Consider the following 25,820-nt stretch of genomic DNA (forward strand, 5'->3'; position numbering starts at 1 on the left):
TGCATTGAGGTGGTAGGGACCACGGTTTAATAAGTGTATATTCGTAGGGGGGGAGCTCAAAGACTAAAATTAAGAAGTAAATATTGTATATTAATACTACAGAATTAAATTAAAAGCTAACTTTTCAATAAAAATATTAAGTCAATAACTTAAATTGTATAATATAAATGATTAAATTAAAATAAACTAATAAAGATTTATATATTTGATTAAAATGAGTTATCAAAATGTCATCAAAATATGGTAATGGCTACACTGTTGTAAATATTAAAATACTTGTGTGTTAGTGTCACCATGTCGGTTAAATCTTGAATATTGTTTTGTTGGTTCTCATAATCGTATCCCGCCACCGCCGTAATTGGTAGTTTACCTTTCTTCATGTTATTTGTTAACTTATTGAATTTAACTAATTGTTAACTTTTTTTATTTATTTAGTCAAACTGTTCTCATCATGCAGGATATTAAACAAGAAATCATGAAAAACGTCGTCAATCAAATGGGATCGTTTGAATTCGAACCAACTATAGGATACGTTTGGGAGTTGTCAAGATTAAAGTCTCTGGAAAATTGGACTATGGAAAAACCTAGTGCTGAAGAAATGGCGGAAGCTGGTTTTTATTGCCCAAATCCAGATGTGCCAGATGTGGTAAAATGCTTCTCTTGTTTTATAGAATTGGATGGATGGGAACCAACTGATAAACCTTGGAATGAACACAGAAAACGAGCCTTAACACTTAACCCACCATGTAAGTTCATAGAAATAGGAAAGAAAGAAATGGATTGCTCGGTAAATGATTTCTTAGAAATTCAAAAAAGTGTTGCATTGCGAAGTTTTAAAGAAAAATGTGAAAAAAATCTCAAAACTATGTTAGCTCTTCACAAAAAGCAAAAATCATCTCTTAAAAAAGAACTTCAAAAATTGGGCGTTTCGTGAAAAAATGTCTATGAGGTTTGAATTTACTTCAAAAGTGAACATCATTTAATTTATTGTCAAACGCTTCATATTATAACATGTTTTATACTTAAGGTATTAAATGTAACTTTTATTTTTATTACTTGAAAAATAATTTATATCAAAATTGGTTTACAAATATTATGAATTTTTTGAAGAAGTATGTTTTTTATATTTTATTGATTATTTCAATAAAATAACTTAAATCTTAGCTTTTTTTAATAATTATCAATGTACTATATTATTAACAAATAATAAATATTATTATTAAATTTATTATATTAATAATTAATATTATTATATTATTAAAACAGTTTAATATAAATAATACTCATTATTTTTTTGTTCAATCATTAAAATATTTTTTTTAAAAAATATACCATGGTATTTTAACTTTTATCAATATAATTATTACTTCATCAAATTTTTTCAGAAAATCTCTGCACGAATTAAACTACTATGTAAATAAATTAATACTATTGAAATACTTAAATAAATAACTATGAAATGTTTGAAAATTAAAAATTTAATTAGAGCACTTTTAAATATCCCAAAATATAATATGCTTAAAGTTCAGCCAAAAATGTATCATATATATTCAAATACCAACTTTAAATAAAATTAAGTGATTTAAAGACATACTTTTTCTAATTTATCAACTTATTAATATCTAAACAATAATAACTTTAATCAAAGAAACCAGTCAGAGATTGGATTTTTAGAATTCCAACTATCGCTTTATTAAAGATCTACAGTAAAAAATATAAAATGCATTAATACAAGGTAGGATTGGTATATACAAATGTCTTAATATATGTATTGCATTAACTTTTTATAACTCTGTTAGTCAAACTTATTAAATTTAAATAAGAAGATAAGATAAAATATATAGATAAATAAAAATTTTAAATAAATTTTATTTTTTCAAAAATACATTGCATAACAAAACTGTTAACTTTTGTAATAGCTAACTAAAAAAAAAATATTAATCACAATGCCCATCTGCCCAACCATCTCGCCATCGTTCATTTACTTTAGAACAGTCAAACAGTGGCTTTTCTAACTTTCGATTTATCATGTTGTGTACTTCACACATCCAACGTGCAAATGATTTTTGAGAGCTGATATCTGGTGGATGATACATTAATCTAAAAATATTAATACAATATTGTTTAAATGCTAAAAAGTAAAATACTGTAAATATATTTATATAATTTTTTTTTTTATCAATAATTTGATACCATACATGTAGTTGATAGTCAACTAATACACAATGCAATAATGTTAAAAAGACATAATTTAAACAATCAAATTTCTTAGAGCATGTTTTTGCATATTTCAATATTTACCCTTTTATTTTTATTTTAAGGGCTTATTTTATGTTTTTAATTGTTTATTTTATCTTTTTGTGCATATTTCAATGTTTTTTTGTTTTATTTATTTTCTCTTAATATTTTTGAAATATTTAGAGATATTGTAATATAAATCATTTTATAAAAAATGTAGAAATTTATTATAAAAAAAATTGAAGACTACTAAAATATTAAAAAATTTAAATGGCGAAAGTGAAACAATTCAAACCAACAAAGATTTATCTCCAAATTCAATAACATATTTATTTACCTATTACTTTTGTAAATATGGAAAGATAATTTTCAAGATATAAAAATTTGTTGACTGACGCTAATTAATGGCTTTTGAAAATATAACTAAAATGAATGTCATACAATGCAATGTATATTTAGGATATATTTTTGATACTAATTGATTTTTTTATCTTAGAGATAAAAACTATCTACAAAATTATTTTAGTTATTAAATTACTTCAAACGAAGAAGAAAAAAGTATTTATAGTAGGGTTACATAATTTTAAATGTAATATTTTAATTAAATGGTCAGAAATAAATTTTTCTTGCTAAATCTCAAATACATATTTTTTTTTTTAACGCATACACTTGTACGTGTAATAGATTTTTTAGGGCACTTTGATTGGTTATTAAAGCATATTTATCCGTGCTATACTAATAATTAATTAATTTAAAGTTTTACATACAGATACAACAAATACAACCAATACTTATAAATTAATTTAGTAATTTTCTGTTGTCTGTAACCAATTTTTTTGAAGATAATCATACTTATACTAAAATAATTTTAAACTGGTTCAGTAAAATCATGAAAAATTAAGAAAACTCATACGTAACACTACTATGTTAAAAAGAGAACATCACACATACTTTTTTTTTCTACATTTTACTAACATACACAGATCTGTGTCCAGTAAAACCAATTTTATGTTGTAAACTTTTATAGAAGAGTAAACTGACCTGTTATCATCAAACTTAAAGGAATGTGTGATGATAAAAGTATTTTTTTACAACATTTTAATTTTAAATGAGTTATGAGCTTTACTAAACTGTGATATTTTACATAATCATAACTCACTTTAAAATTAAAATATTATAAAAAAAAACTTGTCATAGTATATATAATGATCTTATAAAGTTTTTCTACTGAACACGTATCTACTATGTTATACATTTATAAGATAAAGGAAATACATGTAGGTGATGTTCTTTTGAGACACATTTTATGCTGATAAAAATATATATTTTATCTGTGGTAGTTTTAATAAGTAAACTGAAATTAACAAAATCCAAATAATTAAATAGTTAAGTAAGTATACAAACATTTCAGCAAAATCATTGGCACAAATTTCACAAGGGTACACTTTTGGTAATAATCTAATAAATTGTTGAATGTTAGACTGTTCTTCTGTTGATGGTTCATCTGAGTATGTAGCTGCTATTGTATGAAGTAATTTCCATGTGCTACGGCCTAAATAACATAATTAAAATAAATTATCTATAGATTTAAAAAAAAAAATTGTAAATTAATTATTAAAATTACAACATAATATTATATAAATGTTATAATTATTTTTATTAATTATATAAATTAAGACATACCCAATTCATCTTTATCCAAAGGACAATCTTCTCGTTGGTTCTCAAGTCTTTTAGTTTCATTTACATTATTTGTAGATGATACAGGTTGAACCTATTTTAAAAGGAAGACATTTTAAATTCTATTTTTAATATAAAAATAAAATATGGAAGGATAAAAAAATTAATACTAAAATTGTGATACAAAATAAAATCTATTTAATAGACTTAAAATAATATCTTATTTCTTCCAAAATATATCAAATTCCAAATTTATTTTTTTTTTATCATGTTATAATTTGATGATAGGTATGGTGCAATAGTTATGCAATTTATGAGTTCTGTAATAAGTGGCACTAAAAGTATATTCACACTTAGCTTTATATAAAAGCAGGATATCTCAGAACAACCAATGATTATGTAAAATAATTTGAAAATATCTTAGTATCTTATATATTTTTTTAACCATAGTATTGTAATGTGCCCGTTGAATAGGCTAATTAGATTATTAAAATAAAATAACACAACAACGATTTGAATTACAATATAATACTTTAATGATTTCTATACAAGTATGGACTTCAGATCTCCACATACGGATTATCTTAGTTTTTAACAAGAACAAAATAAAAAGTGAGGTCCCGAGTAATATATCAGTTATTTTTATATACTAATATTTTATTAACTAATCAGTACAATCCATATTATTTGATTAGTTGCGTAATGCCATTAATCTATTACAAAGTTGATTTCTATTATTATACAATCTACATATAATATTCATAATTAATACAATCTTTAACATTACATATATCACGTGATAGTATCGTCGTTTCAAAGTTAAAAACAAAAAAAATTATTTTCTTTATTTATCCTACTAAGAATTTCTGAAATATCTGTTATACATATAGCTAATATAACTACCAATTTAAACATACAATTATTTAATTATCTCATTAAGGATTCTATGAATAAAAATTTTAATTTTTTATTTATTTATTCATATGGCTTTAATTCACAGTTAAATTTACAAAGATTATGAGTTAAATCATAAATCACATAGAAAAAAAATACATAACATAGGCGTCAATTTAAATGTCTATGTCCTGGAATTGAACAATAAAAAGAGATTTGGATTGATTGTAATTCATTGGTACCATTTATGCCAAATTTTAAAATACATATTTAAAAACGAATGGGTATTTCAATGCCACATGAGTATAGATATTGAAAATACATAATCAGGTATTATTGAAATATTTTATTATAAATACATAGTTCAACATTTAGTTAAAATACTTAGTAATATATATTATGTCAACATTAATCCTTATCTACATTAAAGATATATTTAGCAAAAGAATAATAATTACATTTTCAAATACATTTAAGATACTTTTTAACGATCATAAATACAATATATAAGAAAAGTAGAAATATAAAATAATTAAATACCTGCGTTTGACTAAATTCTTGACGTCTAATACGACTGAATGTCCGAAAATCTGTACATGAACGACATGGTTCAGCTGTTTGTGTATGCTCAATCAATTGTGTATTAACATCATTAATAGGTTTTTCATTTTCATTTTTTATTTTAAATATATTATGTTTAAATGTGTTAATGAAAACTTGATACGAATTATATGCGTTGTATATGATTGACATAGTGATGAGAGAAAATAACAATAACAGTGATTTATAACCAGTTGGGGACAGTTGTCCGAAAAATGATAAGGATCGGATCGAAAGACGGCGATATAAATTGTGTTGCCAACATAAAATTTAAAAAAATTATATTATAAAATAATTTTTTTGTTTAAAAAGTTATACCGTTTCACATGAATGATAATTATTATATTTTTTGATAATAATAACATAATTAGTTACATTATAAAATAAACATAGGTATCATTTATATGAAATAATTATAATTTTTTGATTACTTATTTTTAAGTTCATATCTAAAACTAAAACATGTAATATTTTATAATAGTACATAGAAAATTAAAAAAATTTTGAAAAACATATATATTTTACGAAAGGTTTACATACAATTAAATATAAAGCTATAAATAATATATATAATAATATAATATAATATATATAATATTAAGCTTATATTATATTATAAGCTATAAATATGTATATATATATATATTTTATAGATATTTATAAACATACATGATACATTACATAGATTTATAACATGGTTATGTTTTTTAGATGGATATTAAGAAGAATTGCTAGAACAGAAAAGCATTGCCCTTCTCTAATTACTAAAATGATACAAGTCAACATTTTAGCGAGAGAGCAGGCGTGTAATAAATGCCGGGAGAAAAGGCATATTTCTAAAGATTGCTCCGGACTGATGAAGAGGAAATGCTTCAGGTGTAAGAAGATGGGGCACCTTAGGTAACTTTAAAATAAAGGCCGATGAGAGCAGAAAAGAGATACGGATGGAAGTCTTAACTCCGTCAGAGCTATCTCAAACGTAATGATGCGAATACTTTTAATGAAGCAAGTGGAAAAAGAAATAAAGGCAGACATGATGGTGGTAAGCGAACCATACAGACTGAAACGAAGGAGAGGAAAATGCGTGGTACCCACATTCGACAGGAAGAGCAGCGGTTGTGATAACGGATAGCATTTCGGTGGAAAATACGGGTCAACCAGTCTGAGGTTTCAGGTGGGCGGAATTCACGGATATTCGGCTGTACAGCTGTTACTGGCCCCCACATTCCAGTTCGAGCTTAGCCGAATTTTCGGATTTTTTAAATAGATAAGAGACGAGTATCATGGGATCAAAGATGTCGGTGATCGCTGCGGGGATTTTTAACGCCAAATCCGGTTTTTGGGGTAGTAACCAAGAGGATGCCCGCGGCGTGCTACTTACCAACCTTATGTCGACACGTAATATGACCGTGTGTAACCAAGGGAACAACCCGACTTTTGTGAGAGGACATTCATAAACACACATTGACATAACCTTTGCCTCAAGTAGTATAGTTAACAGGATCAACAATTGACGAGTCCTAGAAGAGGAGTCACTTAGTTTCCACAAATACATAGTGTTTGAGGTATTATCCACACCGAGTAAGACAGTGCACCATAAAAATGATCCTAGAGTTGGAGGAAACTGAATGAAGTCAAGCTGCGGAAATTCATAGAAAAAACTACAGTACCACCTACAGATCACGCACAGACCGGGGCCGAAGCACTATCCAAGTACCTGGAATAGCTTGCGATAGCAGCATGCCGAAAGAAAATTACCGAGGAAATAAGAAGTAAATGCACTAGTGGACGAACGAAATATCAGACTTGAGAAAGAAATGTTTAAGCGAACGCAGGAAGCTCAAACGGGCAAATAGAAGAAGAGGCAACGATCCTAATAGTACGGAACTTTTAAACTACAGGGAGTCGCAGAAGGCACTCAAGATTGAGATAGAGAGGAGCAAGAATAAAAGCTGGTAAGCACTTTGCAAGCAAGCAGACGTGGACCCTTGGGAACTACCATATAAAATTGTCACCAAAAAGTTAATTGGCAAGAAACCGATACCAAGTATCACAGTTCCAGGACGTATGCAAAGAATAGTAGAGGAGCTATTTCCCAAAAAAAAGCAATAATATATGGCATACACAACGAGGAAAATTGACATTCCCAAAAGTCACACTGTCGGAAATCAAAGAATGCGCCAAAAAAATACCTTCAGGAAAAGCTCCTGGCTCGGATGGTATACCGGATATCATCGTCAAAAAGGTAGCGGTGGAAAGGCCAACTGCACTGTGTAAAGCCTATAATTCGTGCTTTGAAGAGACGTACTTTCAAGAGGCTTGGAATGTGTCAAAATTGGTTCTTTTGCGGAAAAGTAATATGCTGTTAGAACTGCCGAGCTCGTATAGACCAATCTGCTTGCTAAACATGGTAAGAGAGTTCTTTGAGAGAATAATCAAGAAGAGAATCAAGAAAAATCTGTCATCCACGGAAGGCCTGAATGACAAACAGTACGGCTTCCGCAGTGGGAGGTCTACAATAGATGCTACTTCGAAGGCCAAGGAGACAGTCGAAAAAGCGTCTTCTAGTCCCCTACGCAAAAAGGAACTGTGTATGTTGGTGGTTCTGGACGTCAATGAATGCTAATGCATTTAACTCGGCCAATTGGGAGGTCAAAAACAAAGCATTACGGAACAAAGGAGTCCCGGAGTATTTATTACATATTTTACGAAGCTATCTGAATAATAGAAATTTAATATACGGCGAAGATAACGTATAGGGTACCATAGGGATCGGTTCTCGGACTGACCCTATGGAGTATTATGTAAGATTTCTTAAACATGAACCTTGACACAAACCTGCTAGGTCTACCGGGAAATTCATCGGCCTCCCTAATAGCATTCCCTGATGATGTGGCACTTATTGTAACTGGACAAACGACTGAGATTTCAGAAGAAAGGACTAACGAGGCGTTGGAAAAGGTGTCGGCATGGATGAAGGAGAACGACCTAAGATTAGCTGCTGAGAAAACAGAATGCGTGGTTCTGACCAAAAAGAGAGATTACAGAAAACCAGTGTTTAAAATCAATAACATAAGGGTGGAATTGAAGGAAAAGTATTGTATATTAATTAGTATTTGGGTATCGAGCTCAGTAAAAAACTCGGGTATAGAATCCATATAGATCTGCAATGGTTAGGGCAGGGAAAACAGCTAATGCCTTAGAAAGGATTTTACCAAACATGAGAGGAGCTAGACAGGACAAAAGGAAAATAATAGCATCTACTATCCAAAACCAGCTACTCTACGGAGCGCCGTTATGGGCAGGAGTTCTAAAATTCCAGAATAATATAAATTCGCTACTAGAGCCACAGAGAAAAATTGCTTTATGCATAGCAATGGCATATCGGATGGTATCGACGCCAGCAATACTGGTGGTGGCAGGGACAATTCCGGCACACTTCATGGCTAAGGAAAGACAGGAAGAATACAGACGAATCCAAAGCGGCATAGAAGTAAATAAGGATGTATTACGGGAAGGTAGTAGAGGGAATGGCAAAAAGAATGGAACGAGTCAGAGAAGGGAAGATGGACGAGAAGACTCATTAAGGATGTAAATAAATGAACAAATTAAGGCTTTGGAAATGTAGACTTCCATCTAACCCAAATACAGACCGGGCACGGATGCTTCGGACCCTACCTAAACAAATACAAAGTTCGTGCAAGTTCAGAATGCGTAGATTATTAAGCCCCGGTCGATAATGCGGAACACACGTTTTTCGGATGTGATAGATGGTAGCGAGATAGGAGGAACCTTGAAGTCAATGTAAGAAGCGATATCAGAGCGGAATCAATAATACCAATCATGTTGCAGTCCAAGAAGAATTAGCAGGCGGTGAAAACATTCGTCGCGCAAATCTTTGGTACGAAAGAAGAAGAAGAGAAGCAAGCGGAAAGAATGTTGAATACGATTATAACAGTTTAGTTATATAAGTATAATAATGTGCACCGAAGGTGAAAACAGAAGGCATAGAGCCCTTCAATATTTGTTAACCTTAACTATTGTTGATGTTTTTCTTTAATAAAGGATGTGGATAGATTAGAGGGAAGGTTCACGACTCGGTTGAGTGCGGTTTCCCTCTAATTCTAGCACTATGATTTACAACAAAAAAAAAAAAAAGAAAGAACCAGAACAGCCTAACCCACAAAAGTGTAATTGTGCAGAACGGGCATTTCAAGTTTGGATTATTTTTCATTTTCTTTTTCGTATTAGGCATAACCACATTACTAACATAGGGTTGGGCCACTTTGGTTCTAAAATTATACATTATGTTAAGAACCCCTCCTTCTTTCCTAAATACATAAATGCAACATACGTCAGTCGACCACATTTATATCAATAACTAAATTTAATACTGTGTCTTTATTATAACTTAGTATGTATAAATAGTTCGATAGTTGTTGTGTTTTTTTTTTTGTGTCAACCATTCCTGTTAACAAACATATTTATGTCCGCTGGAACTAACCAACGGGACATAACAATTGGTGGCATTGGTGCGATCCAGGAATTTTTTTTTCTCAACCTAACACATCAACCATCTCGGAACTCGATTCATTAGACAGTCTATACGTTCAACGAATTCAGTACACGTTAGAACGTCAATATACGTAAGTATTACTACAAGCGTGTCTATACACATTTATACTGTACAATAGTATATTGTGTCGCGTCTACAATAGTGTGGCACATTCCAATTACACACAAATAAAACGTTGTGTCAGCAAATCATTCACACACTTGGAGGCGTTTTAAAAAATTGTCGAGCACTATCCGCGCTCGTACATAACAACTCCCTAAGTGGTGCTATTACGAGTGACACTGACCGACTGTCGTTACAGCGTCAGCATGATTCAATCAGGACGAAATATATATACTGTTATTGTTCGATCGTGCAGGACAGGGAAATAACGGGTGATGACAACTTAATTTATTCCAGGTATATATAAATTAAATTTAAATAATAATAATAAGGATAAATGTGGGCGCCCAGTTGTACATACAAAATGTATAAAGTATTTTATAACAATTATAAGACGCCTTGTCGGCAATAACACAACATGATACTAACAAAATAATTATAATAATAAAAATCACGGCGGTCCAATAATAATAATTAATAAATAACGTAAACGTTGTTAAAAGCTACATCTACCTCGATCGGTCTGGTGCTCAGATGGCTGCGCCCATGCAAACGTGCTAAAAGCACGTGCGACGAACACCAAGACTGCCTGATGTCTTCGTCGACGGTGAGCAGGAGGTTAGGTGAATTGTTCTCCAGCGATCGAATGTCCGGACAGCAAGGCACGAAACCACAAAAATGACTATGAACGGACGGCTCACAGTTCCGCACCACACGATCGCACCCGAGTCGGCAGACCAATAAACAAAAACGCTGGCGATACAGCAGAAATAATAATAATGAAAAAAAACACGTCTGCACGCAACGAAAACTGGAATTGACGCTACAAGAAAACGATCGTCACAGGAAGCACAAGGCAACCACACACACCCGTTGTGTCATCGACGACGTACATGAACGAAGAGAGAGCCGGCAATTTCCGCGTGCGGGAATCAGAAGCGAAACACGCGCCACAAGAGCCGCGCTCGTTGGCCGAACCGGTCCTCTTTGACGGAGCATGAGGGGGAGGGCGCGCCACGAAACTTCTCGAAGCTTCGGGAAGTTCATAGCGCAAATGACACGCGGTTGGCGCGCATTTTAAAGAAAAATCGCGGTGCTGTGTCGCACGAACAGTTTTATATACAATCAGTGTATCGTATAATATATATGGTATAAACACACTATCACACTGTATGCATAGTGTATCATATAATATACTATAAAACCCAAAATTTATTGTGGACTCCGCGCCAGCAGTTTCGGAGCTGAGAACGTCAGCGAAGATACGTGAAGACGTCGTGAGAATCACTTTGAGTCAATTCACATAGGGAGTCAGCGCAATCAACAAACACTGAACATTCATCGACACTCAACCAACAGTTCATGATGACTGGCTACATTGTGCTAATCTCCGCACTACTATAAGATTTTTATTTCTTTTTCTCCTTTTATTATATACATATAGATTTAAACAGTAGCATTTATTACACTAAGACATATTATAATGTTACATGTAAACTAAAAATTACATCGTTCTCTGTTAAAATAAGAGTATAAATCAACTAGATAGGTTTGTTATAAAAAAAAAAAAAAAGGAAAAAGAAAATATTGTAAACGTACTGCTACTGTTGCCTTTGCAATGGGAGTACAGTCATGAGTGACGGAAAGAGAATGGAATGCGCGGACGACTGTTGAGCGAAGAGTGCATTGTCGTTATATTTATTTATTTTTTTATGTCGTTTTGGTGATTTAAGTTTATATGTATATTCTATTGAATAAATGTTTATTAATTTTTTATGTAATACTAAGTGTTAATTCTTGTGCGTTTTCTTTGCGTAAAAGATAGAATTTCATATAATATACAACATTTCAGAAGTGGGATGCGAAATTACGTTCGTGTTCGCGTGGTTTGATATTTGTCGTGTTTGCGTGTGCGACGTGCGTAGTGTTTAGGTTAGAATTGTGTAACAATTCGAAACAAATTTGCGCTGCATTATTAAGTTATATTCATATTACCGAACCTGAACTGTTGACAGATATTCGAATGTTTGCGGAAGTTGATCAAAACAGAAGTGAACTATTCCGGCCGGTTACGTCACAGGGCCGACGTGTCATTAACTATATGTAATGTTAATACTGATAAGTGATAACTGATATTATATACTAATGTATTTTTTAAGGTTAATTTATATATAGAATACCTAGTAACTGTATATTTAATGGTATTTTGTAATATGTATTAAATGTAATTAATAAATGATTAATTAATAAATAAATAAAGTAATACATGGCGCAGACGGTAGGATGTTTTCAAATTAAATAAATATCATTATAATTAATAAATAAATATATAAATAATAATAATAAAATAAAAACGGTAACACGTGGCCGGGGCAAGACAGTATGGCAGAAAACTTAAGTTTACCAACTTCTTTTGACCTGACTGGAAGCAATGTAGCAGAGAAATGGAAATCGTTTAAACAAAGGTTTGATATTTACTTAATGGCATCCGACCAACAAAAATGTGAAGAAAAACGAAAAATTGCTCTAATGTTACACTGTCTTGGTCCTGAAATTTTACCTATTTATAATAGTTTCGAATTTAAGAAAACTAATGATGCAGCTAATTACGATACAGTTATTAGTAAATTCGATGAATATTTTATTCCAAAACAGAACATAGTATACGACCAACACATGTTCTTTACAAGGGATCAGAATGCTTGTGAAAGCATTGATGAATATGTAAAAGAACTCAGATTATTAGCATCGTCGTGTGAGTTTGGGAAACTGGTGGATACATTGATTAGAGGACGACTTATTTGCGGCATGATAAAATTTCATATAATATATAACAAGTTATGCTAAATCCCGTAGGAAAATCAACCGACTCAAGTAAAGACAATTCCGATAATTTACCCAATAGACCTGTAACTCGATCAATAACAAGACATAAATTAGAAATTTTAGAAAATAACACAAACAATCTAAACAAATCTGAATATTTAATCAATTTTGAAAACTAAAGTATGGCTGAAGGAAAATTATCGTTGGAAACTTTAATAAAGTTAATCCCGTCTTTCGAATGGAATATAGAGGGGGGGGGGAATCCACCGCTTCTTAAATGCATATGATTTTGCTGTACGAAGAGTAGATCTTTCCCTCAAATCAGTGTTAATTCAAGCCATAAAAACAAAATTAGGTGGTTAAGCATTCGCTATAACTCAAAATCGTGTTATCATCGATTGGCCAGGTCTCAGGACACTTCTTGAAAACTCGTTCTGGGCACAACGGACTCCAAGTTATCTTCAACATGAACTACATTCATTAAAACAAAAATCGGGTGAAACTGTACAAGATTACACAAATAATTTGGAAAATCTACAGCACGAACTATGCAATGTAAGCGTAGTAGGTAAGAATGCTGAGGCCGCGACAGCATTTCGCGAATACATCAAAGAAACGACACTCACCACGTTCATCGAGGGTCTTGAACCAAATTTGAGGTAAATCATCAAATCAAGACACCATACATCCTTAGAAGAAGCTATTAACGACAACCTAGAAGAGGAAAAACTCATTAAATCCACTGCAGATACGCAACGCTTATTTCAAAACAAACAAGAAAAGAACTGGACAACAAAATACAGTACAGTATGTCATAAACAAAACCATAATACATATCAGTGTAAATTTGCGAAACCAAACTCCAATTCTAAGGACACGGGCCAAAGTAGTTATTCGCAACAAACCAACAACACATCAGTAAATAAAATCTCATGCACATATTGCAAAGCGAAAGGTAATATAAGGGAAGATTGCTTTAAAAAGAGCTGATAACCGTCAATTCGACAAAGTTCAACCTTCAACATCGGGAAACGGTGCACGACAGGACACACAATCGGTCAAGGATATAAACACAATGGGTCCTATCAAAAATATATGTATCGAATCACAAAACTAAAAAAAAGACACATCATGTGTACTTCACTACAGTGTACCGAGGATCAGATTAAACTGTTAGTGGATACTGGGGCCGAACTTAATATAATCAAAATCAATTCATTAAAGGATGATATATTAATCGATACGAATAAAAAACAACAACTACAAGGCATAACAAACGGAATAACCCATACAATTGGATCAACGTGGTTAGATGTACTTGTAGAAAAAAATAATATTAAAGTAAAATTTTTTGTTATGGATTCAGATTTTCCGATACCGGGAGATGGCATCTTGGGGGAACCTTTTCTAATGGAAAACCGAGCTGTCATTGATGTAGGTCAAGGAGAATTATCATTGCCAGACAAATCTACTATGGAATTACCCGCACGTTGCGAAACGGTCGTTCCCATATTCGTCAACAATCCCGACATGAAATCTAAAGGAATTATAATTCATGCACAACCAATAACAGATAATGTAAGCTGTGGTAACGTGCTAAACAACATCGTAAATCAACAGTTACTTATAAGTGTCATCAACACTTCAGATGAGATCTGTACAATAAAGGTACCAAACCTAGAAGAACTTACATATGAAACACTAAACGAAGCCTCTATCAAACATGTTTCCGGAACAAAAGAAATCGTCGTAAATTAATATGACCGAATTACACAAATAAATGAAACATAACGCACGGAACATTTATCACAGAAGAACGAGAAGCTATTCAGAATCTATGTCACGAATACTCTGACGTGTTTCATTTAGAAGGAGACAAAATATCATGCACCAATGCAGTGTATTACGAAATTAAAACGCCTGGAGTAACACAACCTATTCTTCGAAAACCGTACGAGCTCCCTTACTCTCAAAAGGAAGAAATAAGTAAACAAGTAAAGGAGATGCAAAGAAACGGAATAATTAAGCCAAGCGATAGTCCTTGGAATGCCCCACTACTAGTAGTACCAAAAAAAGAAGACGCATCTGGTGCTAAAAAATATAGAGTAGTGGTGGATTTTCGTAAGTTAAACAACGTTACGGTGGGGGATGCTTTCCCTATGCCAAATGTTACAGAAATCCTAGACCAATTAGGAAAGACTAAGTATTTCATTTGTCTGGATATGGTAAGTGGATATGATCAAATTCCTTTGCAGGCAATAGACAGACAAAAAACGGGCTTTAGCACATACCAGGGTCATTTCGAGTTTGAAAGAATGTGTTTTGGATTGAAAGGAGCACCAACTACTTTTCAACGAATGATGAATCGTGTACTCGTAGGTCTGAACGGTATTAAAGCATTCGTATATCTGGACGATGTCATTATAATTGGAACATCTTTAGAAGATCACCTAAAACAACTGAAAGAAGTATTCGATCGATTGAGGAAGTACAATCTAAAGTTGCAACCGTTCAAGTGCGAGTTCTTGAGGAAGGAAGTCGTTTATCTGGGACATATCATAACAGATAAAGGCGTTAAACTAGACCCGAAAACCACCGAATGTATAGTTAACTTCCAGACCCCGAAAAATCAAAAAGATGTCAAGTCATTTCTTGGTTTAGCCGGTTACTACAGAAGATTCATCAAAAGTTTTAGCCAAATAGCGAAATCCTTTGCTAATCTATTGAAGAAAGATACTGAGTTCATATGGAATGATTTATATCAAAATGCGTCCGTAGAACTGAAACAATTATTGGTGAGTGAACCCATACTACAATACCCAGAATTTTCTTGACCCTTCATCGTCACGACAGACGCCAGCAATGTGGCCATAGGTACTATATTATCCCAGGGCAACATAGGAAGTGACTTACCTATAGCCTACATATCACGCACATTGAATAAAGCTGAGAAAAATTATAACACCACAGAAAAAGAACTATTAGCAATCGTCTGGGCAAATAAACAATTCCGTCCTTATCTATTTGGGCGACGGTTCACTGATCACAAACCATTAACATGGCTGTTTAATGTTAAGAATCCTGAAGCTCGTTTAAGATGGCGTCTACAACTGGAAGAACACGAGTATGACATAGTGTACAAACCAGGAACAGCTAATACTAACTCCGACGCGTTAAGTCGTATCGTACATATAAATTAAATAACAAGTAGTTTTATCATTTTTTTCTCTACTTTAATTATAACTTTGTTCATCTTAAATACCGGCTGCATGCTTAATTTTGTTTTTTTTTTTTCGTGTATTTTTGTAATCAAAGATAACTTTTAATACGTACATAACAGCTAATAATTCTGGCAATACTGTAAAGCAGTGGTTCCCAATTGGTGGTCAGCAAACCACCGGTGGTCCGTGGACTTATCTCAAGTGGTTCGCGACGTTAAAGAATGTTTTTCAATATTATCAATCTTATAATTTTAAAATTTTTAAAAAATGAGCAAAATTGTAATTTATATTATTTACAGCTAGTGTACATAATTTTTCCATCATAATGTTAGTGGTAGACTGCCAGATATACTTATGCAATCAATAACAATTTATATTTTTTTTTTTTTTTTTTTAAGTACGTGTATATCAGCCGACTGATACACACGTGTATTCCCGGTCTACGTTAATCGCATTTTTAGTTTCCGATAGCAGTATACGTGAACGCCCCAATCGATAAGGTATGTTGTTTTATTTCGGCCCCCCCCCTAGTCTCAGCAACAACATCTCACACCCATCTCTCACGATGGATGACATAAATTCAAACTCCAACTTAACTACACCTTCAGTACTAAAATCCAATACTCAAATAACTTTCGCAGAAACAACCGCTTATGTCCAATTTCCAAAAAAAGATCAAGCAGTAATATTTAATACCATTGAAGACATACCCCAAATCGAATATATAAAAGCATTTAGTCAACTTACTAATCCTAACAATATTAAATTTGCTTCACGCATATCAAACAATCGTTTTTGTATCTATTTTGCAAACAAAAATATCGTAGAACAGATTATCACCAAACAGCCGTACATTATTATAAATAATAAGGAGATAGCCTTTCGCCGTCTTATCAACCAAGCCAAATGTGTAATTGTGTCCAATGTACAACCGGTCATACCGCACGACGTAATTACTAATGCATTCAACAATTTATCAATTAAAATAATTACACCGATAACATTCATGAAAGCAGGCTTCGCTAATGATGAATTTAATCACATAGGAAGTTTTCGACGTCAACTTTATATTCATCCTGATGACATTAATAAAATGCCCAGTTAAATTCTAATCAATTTTGAACAAACAGATTATCGCATCTTTCTCTCGGATGACACAGTGATGTGTTATCTCTGTAAACAAACGGGCCACACATCTAATTATTGCAAAAAGGAATTTGTAAATAAATCCCAAGCCATGCTCGATGAAAACCCGAATCATATCTCCAATAATATGAACACAGATAATAGTATGCAAATCGACTCAAATTCAAACATTGAATCTCAAACAACCCTTTACAACAACTCGATTCCTATCTCTAACATTACTGAAACAGATAATAATGTTCTAATAGAAGTACAAATAGTGTGGATAAGCAAATGGAAACCAACATCAAAAACTTTTCCGAACAAACATCCAACAATCCTCCCTCCACTCTAAAACCATCCCAGACACCAAAAAGACCAGCCTCATCTACCTCCAGCATCTCCCCCTCTATTAATCCATCAAACGTTAATAACCAAACTAATAGTTCTCTCAAATCAACACGCAAATTCAATAATCAAAGAAGGTAACACTCACAAATAAACTACTAGATTCCGCGAAAACCACCCAACCACAACAAAAAAAACCAAAACGATCAAATTCATTGGAACAGATCATATTAAAGTTGGATCAATCACTTGAACCAACAAAAATCGTATTTGAAACAATACCAAATTTAAAAATAAACTTCAACCAACTAAAATTTATCATCGAAAACTCAATAGGTGTACCCAACCCTATGAGTATCATACAACCCTTTAACTTATCACCCAAGGAAATGATGAAAATCATTGACACAATTATGCAGAATATAAACTTAAACAAATTCCACATCATTCAATGGAATCCAAATGGATTTTATTCAAAAATCGATGAAATTAAACTATTACTCAACAAATTCTCTCCAATAGCACTGTGCATCCAAGAAACAAATTTCAACAACAACAAATCAATACGTTTAAATAATTATTCAAGCTATATTAAAAACAGAAACCACGCAGGAAGGGCCAGCGGTGGAGTTGCCATTTTTATAAACAATACTGTCCCTTCGAAAGAAATTCCCATAACGTCACATCTCGAGGTAATAGCTGTAAACATTACAGCTAAAAGCAAATTAACCATTTGCAATATTTACTTACCTAACTCTCATGACTTCAACGCTTTAGATATCCAAAATATTATTGATCAACTACCCACCCCATTTATCGTCCTGGGTGACTTCAATAGCCACAACACTCTTTGGGGTTGTAATGACACCTATCCAAAAGGAACCAAAATTGAAACAATTCTTAATACCAATAACATCAACATTCTCAATAACGGCCAAGCAACAAGAGTGAACTCCAGTAATGGCAACCTTTCCGCTATTGATCTATCTTTCTCCTCTGCAACAATATCACCCAATTTAGAATGGGACGTTATTCCGGAGCTTTCTAGTAGTGATCACTTCTCAATTAAAATAACCGTATGTTATACCAACCCATATGAAATACACACCCGTAACCCTAAATGGAATTTATCAAATGCTGATTGGAACAAGTTCCAAACGGAAATCGAAAAAAATCTAATAAATTCATTTTTTCCTAATGAAAATACTGTTGATGAAAATATTGAACAATTTAGTAAACTAATTTATGATACAGCCGCAAATAATTTTGGACAACATAGCTACTCTGGAAAACGCCCCCCGGTCCCTTGGTGGAATAAAGATATTAAACACGCTATAAGAAATAAAAAAACATCGTTTAATAAATACAAACGCACTAAACAAATCCAGGACTTTATTGATTTCAAAAAAAACAAAGCACAAGTAAGATTTTTAATCAAAAATGAAAAAAAAAAAATCATGGATACATTTCACCTCAACACTAAATTCCAAAGAGTCAGCTACGAAAATTTGGAACAAAGTTAAAATCATAAAAGGGATCCCATCGGTACAAATTAAAACCATTTTAACAGACAATGCAATTCATACCGACCCTCATACAATAGCTCAGTCAATTGGGCATCACTTCTATTCAAATAGTAGCAATGCCAACTTCAATTCTGACTTCCTAAAATATAAACAAGAAACAGAAACTAATAATTCTCCTTTCAAATATAAGAACCAAAGCTTAGGAGACATTCTAAATGAACCGATAACATTAAGTGAACTAAATACAGGTCTACTAAGTAAAAAGAGCAACAGTTGTGGTTCTGACAAAATACCTTTTATATTTTTACAAAACCTCCCCCCAAGTGGCAACCTTCTACTACTTAAACTATTCAACCAGATCTGGCGATTGGGGATATTACCAATCAAATGGAAAAATGCTATTATAACCCCTATACCCAAAAAAAACAATGATAGATTCAAACTAACCGATTACCGACCAATTTCTGTCCTGTGTAGCATGAGTAAACTATTAGAGAAAATAGTATACAACAGACTATATTGGTTTGCGAATAAACATAATCTTCTATCACCTTTCCAACATAGATTCAGAAAGCACCATGCCACCACTGACTGCCACGTAAAAATAGAATCAGAAATACTGGAGACATTTGCTAATAAACAAATAATGATTCTTATAAGCTTAGATTTACAAAAAGCTTATGACACTGTTTGACGTTACAGAGTAATCGAATTGCTGAAAAAATGGAATATTCACGGTAATATGATAAAATACCTAACTAACTTCCTAAGCCAAAGAACCTTTCAATTAAAAATCAGGGATTACACCTCTAATACCTTTGTACTAGAAAATGGAGTACCTCAAGGATCTCCGCTCAGTGTTTTCCTATTTCAAACTGCCATCAACAATCTCCCCGACTTCATACCCAAACCAATTCAATCAATTATTTTTGCTGACGATACACACATCTTCGTTAGAGGGAATTCAATCTCTTCAATAACTAAAGTACTACAAGACTGCCTCAATGAAGTGTCAAAATAGTGCCATAATTCAGGCTTTATTTTTTCTCCACACAAAACCAAATGTATCCTTTTTTCCAAAAAAAGAAACGTAACCATACCCAAAATCTACTTAAATTCCATCTGCTTGCCTTTTACTGAAAACATCACTATTCTTGGCCTTACCTTCGATTCTAAATTAACATGGAAACCTCACATTTTGAAAACCAAAAAATCAGCCTACAAAAACCTAAGAGTAATTAAAACACTTAGTCATCTAGAATGGGGTGCCGAGTATTCCATTTTATTAAATTTATATAGAACACTAGTTAGATCAAAACTAGACTACGGCTCAATCTGCTATGGAAATTCTAATTGTAATTTATCCAAAATTCTTGACCCAGTCCATAACACCGGTATAAGATGTGCAATTGGAGCCTTCAGAAGTAGCCCTATCTCCAGCCTATTAGCCATCACTGGGGAGCCTCCACTTCAATATCGCAGACTAAGACTATCACTCAAATATATAACCAGAATTTTGTCCACTCCTGATAATTCAACTATTCATTATCTAAATATAAGCCAATCTCCATCTGTATATGATTTAAACACAAATCTCAGAAAACCACTAAGCATAAGATTTCGTAAAGAAATGTCCGACAACAATATCTCCCCAAACACAATCCTTCAATATGAGACCTGTCTTACTCCCCCATGGAGTTTAAATCAATACGAAATTGATACCAGTTTTAGTACCCATGTAAAAAAAGAAACACCCGAAATAGTCTATCGGAGCTTATTTAATGAACTAATTCATACGGATACGGATAACCATAATAATACACAAATCTATACAGATGCATCCAAAACTTCAACAGGCATAGGTCTGGCAGTTATACATAAAAGTTCTACTCAAGTATTCCAATTAAATAGTTATAGCAGTATTTATACGGCTGAATACATAGCACTCTTAAAAGTTGTTCAAACAGCTGTTAATACAAATTATGAAAGAATCCACATTTTTTCCGACTCACTCAGTGTCCTGTCAAATATAAAATATAATACTCAGATCAATCCCTTAGTCACAAAGATAAAAAATATAATACATTTATCCAATAAATACATACGTTTCATATGGACTCCGGGTCACTGCAATATCAGAGGAAACGAAGAAGCTGACAAAGCAGCCCGAAATGCTATAAGTAACCCCAACTATTTAACACTTTCTCTTATGTCTCCAGCTGATATAATCAGAAACGTCGACAAATACTGCATGCAATTATGGGACTCAGATTGGCGTCAAGTTACCGATAACAAATTAAGAGAAATCAAACACTCAGTCGAACCTTGGCCAAAACTCAATTTTCCAAATCGAAAAGAAAATGTTATCATTAAACGACTTAGAATTGGCCACACGAGAGTAACTCATGGATACCTAATGGAAAAGACCGAACCTCCTATATGCCGCTCTTGCAATTCTCCCATGACAGTCAAACATATCATTATCCACTGCCAAATTTTCACGGAAGCCAGAAAAGAATGCAAAATACCTGACAATCTTTATGAAGCTATAGGACCTTACGCAGACATACCAAAAATAATCTCTTTTGTTAAAAAAATTGAAATGTACAACTTAATTTAACTAATTTATATAATTTATTTTGTACTATGTATTTTTATATTTTCTCTTTTTCCCCTTAAACACCATTGTAAAAACCCCCTTATGTACATAACTATATAATCTTGTAAGCTAATAACCATGATGTTGATGCTGTTACAATAATAAAAAAAAAATTTATATTTTATACAATTACATATATAAATAACATATGAATATTTTGAGAAATAATTATCTTATTTTATTATGCACATATTAATTATGAACTATAAAAGAAAAAATAAATGATATAGGGAGGGGGATAATAGTAAGTAAATAAGTAAAGGTCCGTGCCTAGTATTGAGTTGGAAATCACTACAAAAGCAAAAAAAAAGCTCTATAAAGCAAAAGGAAATAAAAAATAAAATCACTGGTTATTCAAGTGTTAAAAATCACAATATAAATTTTGGAAATAAAAATAATTGTTTGTAGACAACCTAAGGTTAAGTTATTTTTGTAAATATTTTAATAATAGTATAAGTACCTAATTCCTATATTAAGCATATATACTTGCTACATAAATTAACAAGGTTAGGTCGCCCCTACCGCCCTCCCCTGGATCCGCGCCTGGTGTAGTATAGCTATACTGTGCCGACCCTAGCTTTATTACTCATTATAAAATATATATATTTATAGATTTTATTTGTTATTTTATGGGTAATTTTGAAATAACTATTAAATTTGTAGGTCAGGTTATATTTTTATAGCATATTTTCTGAAATTTCTGGAGACAGGAGGAGGTTAATACCTAATTTTTTCATGCGTTCGTGCCTATGGCATGATGTGCCTAACACATTAGTCTACTAGTTTACATGGAATCATAAAAATTCTTTTATAGATATGGCATGATTTTGAAAGAATATGTTGCTTTGGATAATGAAACTAACAGTAATGAGAAACACAGAAAAAGAAAAGAGACATCCATTTGAAGTAATCTCAAGAAACACTATCTTCTATTAAAGCATCCAGCCTTGTACTCAATATCTGTCATTCATATTACTTATTACAGACTATATATATATTGTTTTACTTTTTTTTTTTTTTTAATAAATGTAGCATCTAAAATGAACTAAGAATTTGTCTTACTAAAAATTAAAATGTTACGAATATGCATATAACAATAACTTAAATAAGATTTGAAAAGCTTAAAATATAAATAAAGTGGATGGACCACCTTTTCAAAATCACATATCAAACAGATGAAATAAATTTACTAAGAGGTAATCATAATACTTAATTTAACAATATTTAATAAATATAATTAATTTTTAAAATTTTAAATATATTTTATTTTATTATTTACTTTAAACTATTATTCACTATCATTGTCGTTAGTATGTTGATAATTTCTTCTTTTCAAACATTTAGTTTTTGTCTTTGAATTCTGAATTTCAATATTTACATAACCTTCATCAATGGTATCTAAAAAAATTGAATTAAATAATAAAAAAATTATCATCTTTTAATAAATTTACCTTGTGATTGATTAGATTTTGTATTGGGTTCTTCTGACGACATATTAGAGACTAATAAGCTATTATTTAACAATGAATCATCATTATTTGTATAGTTGGTATCATTTTTTGGTTCAGGTAATACAAATGGAGACATAGGTAATTGTTTTGACATTTCTTCTATACAATCTTCTTCATCATAAGAACATACAGTAGAGTTAATAAATGATGAAAATGTAGAATCCATTTCTTGATCATTTTGGGATAAACTAGAACGAGTCCACTGACCCAATACTAAAGCAAGAGGATCATCAATACTTAGTTGATCACAAAATTTAGTAGTCTGAGGGTTGGTTTTAGTTTTATAATTTTCAAGACTTATAAAATTTTTTGGAATTACCAAATCATTTGAAAACATCTTAAGAACCGTTAACATTTCTTCTTCTGTTGGTGTAAAATCATACCTAAGTATAAATTATTAATTTATAAATGTTAAGTATTTTATTTTAATCAATAATTCATACACTAACCTTTCTAAAGTAGATGGTCCTGGTAAATAATAAATATTTTTATTAATATTTAACAAATGATTGGTAAGATGCAAGACAGAAAGCCATTCTAGATCATATGTTAATTCAATTGGTTTAGAATCATTATGTGGAACATCTAAAATTTGTAAAAATCTTTTTTTTGGCAAACACTTGTCAAGTGATAAGAATTTAGTGTATTTTTCATTTTTTTCTTCCTGTCAATGTACACATTAAATAATTAATCAAATGAATAAATTTACAATAAAACATTGAAATTATTTAACTGGATGACTAATTACATTGTCATCAGATGAATGATTTACTACGGCAGCAAATTTACAATGAAGATGAGCAGCAAACCAATATTTTGGTTTTAATATATCTAATAATTCTCTTGCAGGCTTACTACCCAATTTACCTTCATTAATATCTGTTCTGTAGTAAAAAATTTAAAATTAAATTTATATCAATTTTGTTTCAATAAAGAATTTTACATTCACAACTTACTCAAAAAAAGGTTTAAATTTAAGTAACTGTTTTAAATTACCATGCTGTTCAATTCCCTGAGGCCAATCATGTGAAAGCATAATATCAATAGGTTTCTTTAACTATAATAATATATGGAAAAAATATAAATTATTATTCATGCAATCTAAAATATTGCATTAAAATATTATAATTATCTCATAGTTATAACAACTTAATTTTAAATGAATTAATAATTATTATAATACTTGATAAAAAATTAATATAAACATATAAACAATAAAATAAATTTTTTTAAAAAATATTAAAAATGATATACAATAATATATTTTCAAAATATAAGGTAAAAAACCAAATTATATTAAAATTCAATTATTTTGAACTTATAGATAATTAATTAAAAAAATATCGATTTTTTTAAGGAATATATGTCTAATATAAGTAAATTAACATTATACAATAAATTAATTTAATTTATAATTAATTATCAGGGTGTAGATTAATTATTATTAAAAAAAAATCTCAAAAAAATAAAATAAAAGAATGTTTTTATTTAAAAGTGCTTCTTGTAAGATAAATTTTACTAAATGTAAATACAAATATTAGTACATACTTGTTTTAATCGAAATACTTCTAACTGCCGCACGTGATATATACTTCTTTTTGTCTGATCAGTATATGGTAGTCGTTCATGTCTACCTCGCATATAATCATGCGAATTGTAAATACCAGATAAGCCTCCAATACGAATACCACCAACATTAATTACTCCTGCTAAACCAATATAATATATATTAGGTGCCGCCCAGCCCCCATAAGATAATTCTTGTAAATGATTAGAAGCTTCATGATTTCCACCAATAAATAAAGTTAAAACAGGTGCAACTAACTCTCCAGTATAATATCTAAAATAAAATAATTTTTATATTTTTATTAAATATTAATAATTATTTAACATTAAGACTAAATACATACTTGTAAAAAGTACACATTTGTCTATATTTTAAAGGAACAGCCATTGACAATAAATCATCATTATTTCTTGTGGCTTGAAAATCACCACAACATATAAGTAAATCAACTTTTATATTGTTACGTTTTTCAATAAGTTCTATTGTATTATATATTTGTTGTAGCTCACCGTGAGCACAACCTTCAATAGCAATTTTCATTTTATTTAATAATATTCTATAACTAATTAAATAAAAATGATTTAATTTACGTAAATAATGAAATTTTATTAATATTTGTTATATTTAATAAATAATAACTACCAGGAAAATATTTGTACAACAATTTAATAACATTTTTCAAATTCTAAGTTTATATAACAAGTTGAAAACCTTTAAATAAAGTATTAGTTTTTATAGTTTAATTTATACTCATACGATCATAAGGTTTAAAAATTTGTATAAACTCTATCATAAACTAAATAATAAAATTATAAACAATATTATCACCACAATATATAAACACCAATAGTGCTTAACATATATAAGATAATGTTATCATACGTTTGAAATTCTGTTTAGAATACTGTATAAAGCACAGATAAAAACGATTATCAACATTTATTTGA

At 31.2% G+C, this 25,820-nt stretch overlaps 4 protein-coding genes across 4 annotated transcripts; 2 read left to right on the plus strand and 2 right to left on the minus strand.

Moving 5' to 3' along the window:
- The first annotated feature begins 249 nt into the window (after window positions 1-249).
- Window positions 250-1,038, plus strand: LOC112684840 (baculoviral IAP repeat-containing protein 5-like). Its single transcript, XM_025556543.1, has 2 exons — window positions 250-361; window positions 436-1,038. Exon 2 carries the CDS (start codon window positions 452-454, stop codon window positions 932-934), a length of 483 nt encoding a protein of 160 aa, XP_025412328.1. The 5' UTR covers window positions 250-361; window positions 436-451; the 3' UTR covers window positions 935-1,038.
- Window positions 1,039-1,849: 811 nt separating this feature from the next.
- Window positions 1,850-5,631, minus strand: LOC112684846 (FAD-linked sulfhydryl oxidase ALR-like). The gene is made up of 4 exons (XM_025556550.1): window positions 5,353-5,631; window positions 3,922-4,012; window positions 3,643-3,790; window positions 1,850-2,100 (listed from the first exon to the last, which is right to left on the minus strand). The coding sequence occupies exons 1-4, from the start codon at window positions 5,563-5,565 to the stop codon at window positions 1,938-1,940; spliced, it is 615 nt and encodes a 204-aa protein (XP_025412335.1). The 5' UTR covers window positions 5,566-5,631; the 3' UTR covers window positions 1,850-1,937.
- Window positions 5,632-8,581: 2,950 nt separating this feature from the next.
- On the plus strand, window positions 8,582-9,007 carry LOC112684921. Its single transcript, XM_025556653.1, has one exon. It carries the CDS (start codon window positions 8,582-8,584, stop codon window positions 9,005-9,007), a length of 426 nt encoding a protein of 141 aa, XP_025412438.1.
- A 4,533-nt stretch (window positions 9,008-13,540) lies between these two features.
- On the minus strand, window positions 13,541-25,645 carry LOC112684795 (lariat debranching enzyme). Its single transcript, XM_025556460.1, has 9 exons — window positions 25,516-25,645; window positions 25,217-25,435; window positions 24,855-25,146; window positions 24,263-24,363; window positions 24,055-24,190; window positions 23,756-23,970; window positions 23,247-23,689; window positions 23,075-23,193; window positions 13,541-13,630 (listed from the first exon to the last, which is right to left on the minus strand). Exons 2-8 carry the CDS (start codon window positions 25,411-25,413, stop codon window positions 23,084-23,086), a joined length of 1,494 nt encoding a protein of 497 aa, XP_025412245.1. The 5' UTR covers window positions 25,414-25,435; window positions 25,516-25,645; the 3' UTR covers window positions 13,541-13,630; window positions 23,075-23,083.
- Window positions 25,646-25,820: the final 175 nt, after the last annotated feature.

The sequence above is a fragment of the Sipha flava genome, unplaced genomic scaffold (genome assembly GCF_003268045.1).
Source record: "Sipha flava isolate LNK unplaced genomic scaffold, YSA_version1 258_pilon_pilon, whole genome shotgun sequence".
Classification (NCBI taxonomy): Eukaryota; Metazoa; Arthropoda; class Insecta; order Hemiptera; family Aphididae; genus Sipha; species Sipha flava.

Bases quoted from the DNA above. Each gene is read 5' to 3' on its own strand.
- LOC112684840 (XM_025556543.1), top strand. From the start codon at position 452: ATGCAGGATATTAAACAAGAAATCATGAAAAACGTCGTCAATCAAATG.
- LOC112684846 (XM_025556550.1), bottom strand. From the start codon at position 5,565: ATGTCAATCATATACAACGCATATAATTCGTATCAAGTTTTCATTAAC. The intron at 4,013-5,352 runs GTATTTAATTAT...CTTTTAAAATAG, and splicing joins AAGAATTTAGTCAAACGCAG to GTTCAACCTGTATCATCTAC. The intron at 3,791-3,921 runs GTATGTCTTAAT...TATGTTATTTAG, and splicing joins TTTGGATAAAGATGAATTGG to GCCGTAGCACATGGAAATTA.
- LOC112684921 (XM_025556653.1), top strand. From the start codon at position 8,582: ATGGTTAGGGCAGGGAAAACAGCTAATGCCTTAGAAAGGATTTTACCA.
- LOC112684795 (XM_025556460.1), bottom strand. From the start codon at position 25,413: ATGAAAATTGCTATTGAAGGTTGTGCTCACGGTGAGCTACAACAAATA. The intron at 24,191-24,262 runs GTAAGTTGTGAA...TTTTTACTACAG, and splicing joins AAATTTAAACCTTTTTTTGA to AACAGATATTAATGAAGGTA. The intron at 23,971-24,054 runs GTAATTAGTCAT...GTACATTGACAG, and splicing joins ATCATTCATCTGATGACAAT to GAAGAAAAAAATGAAAAATA.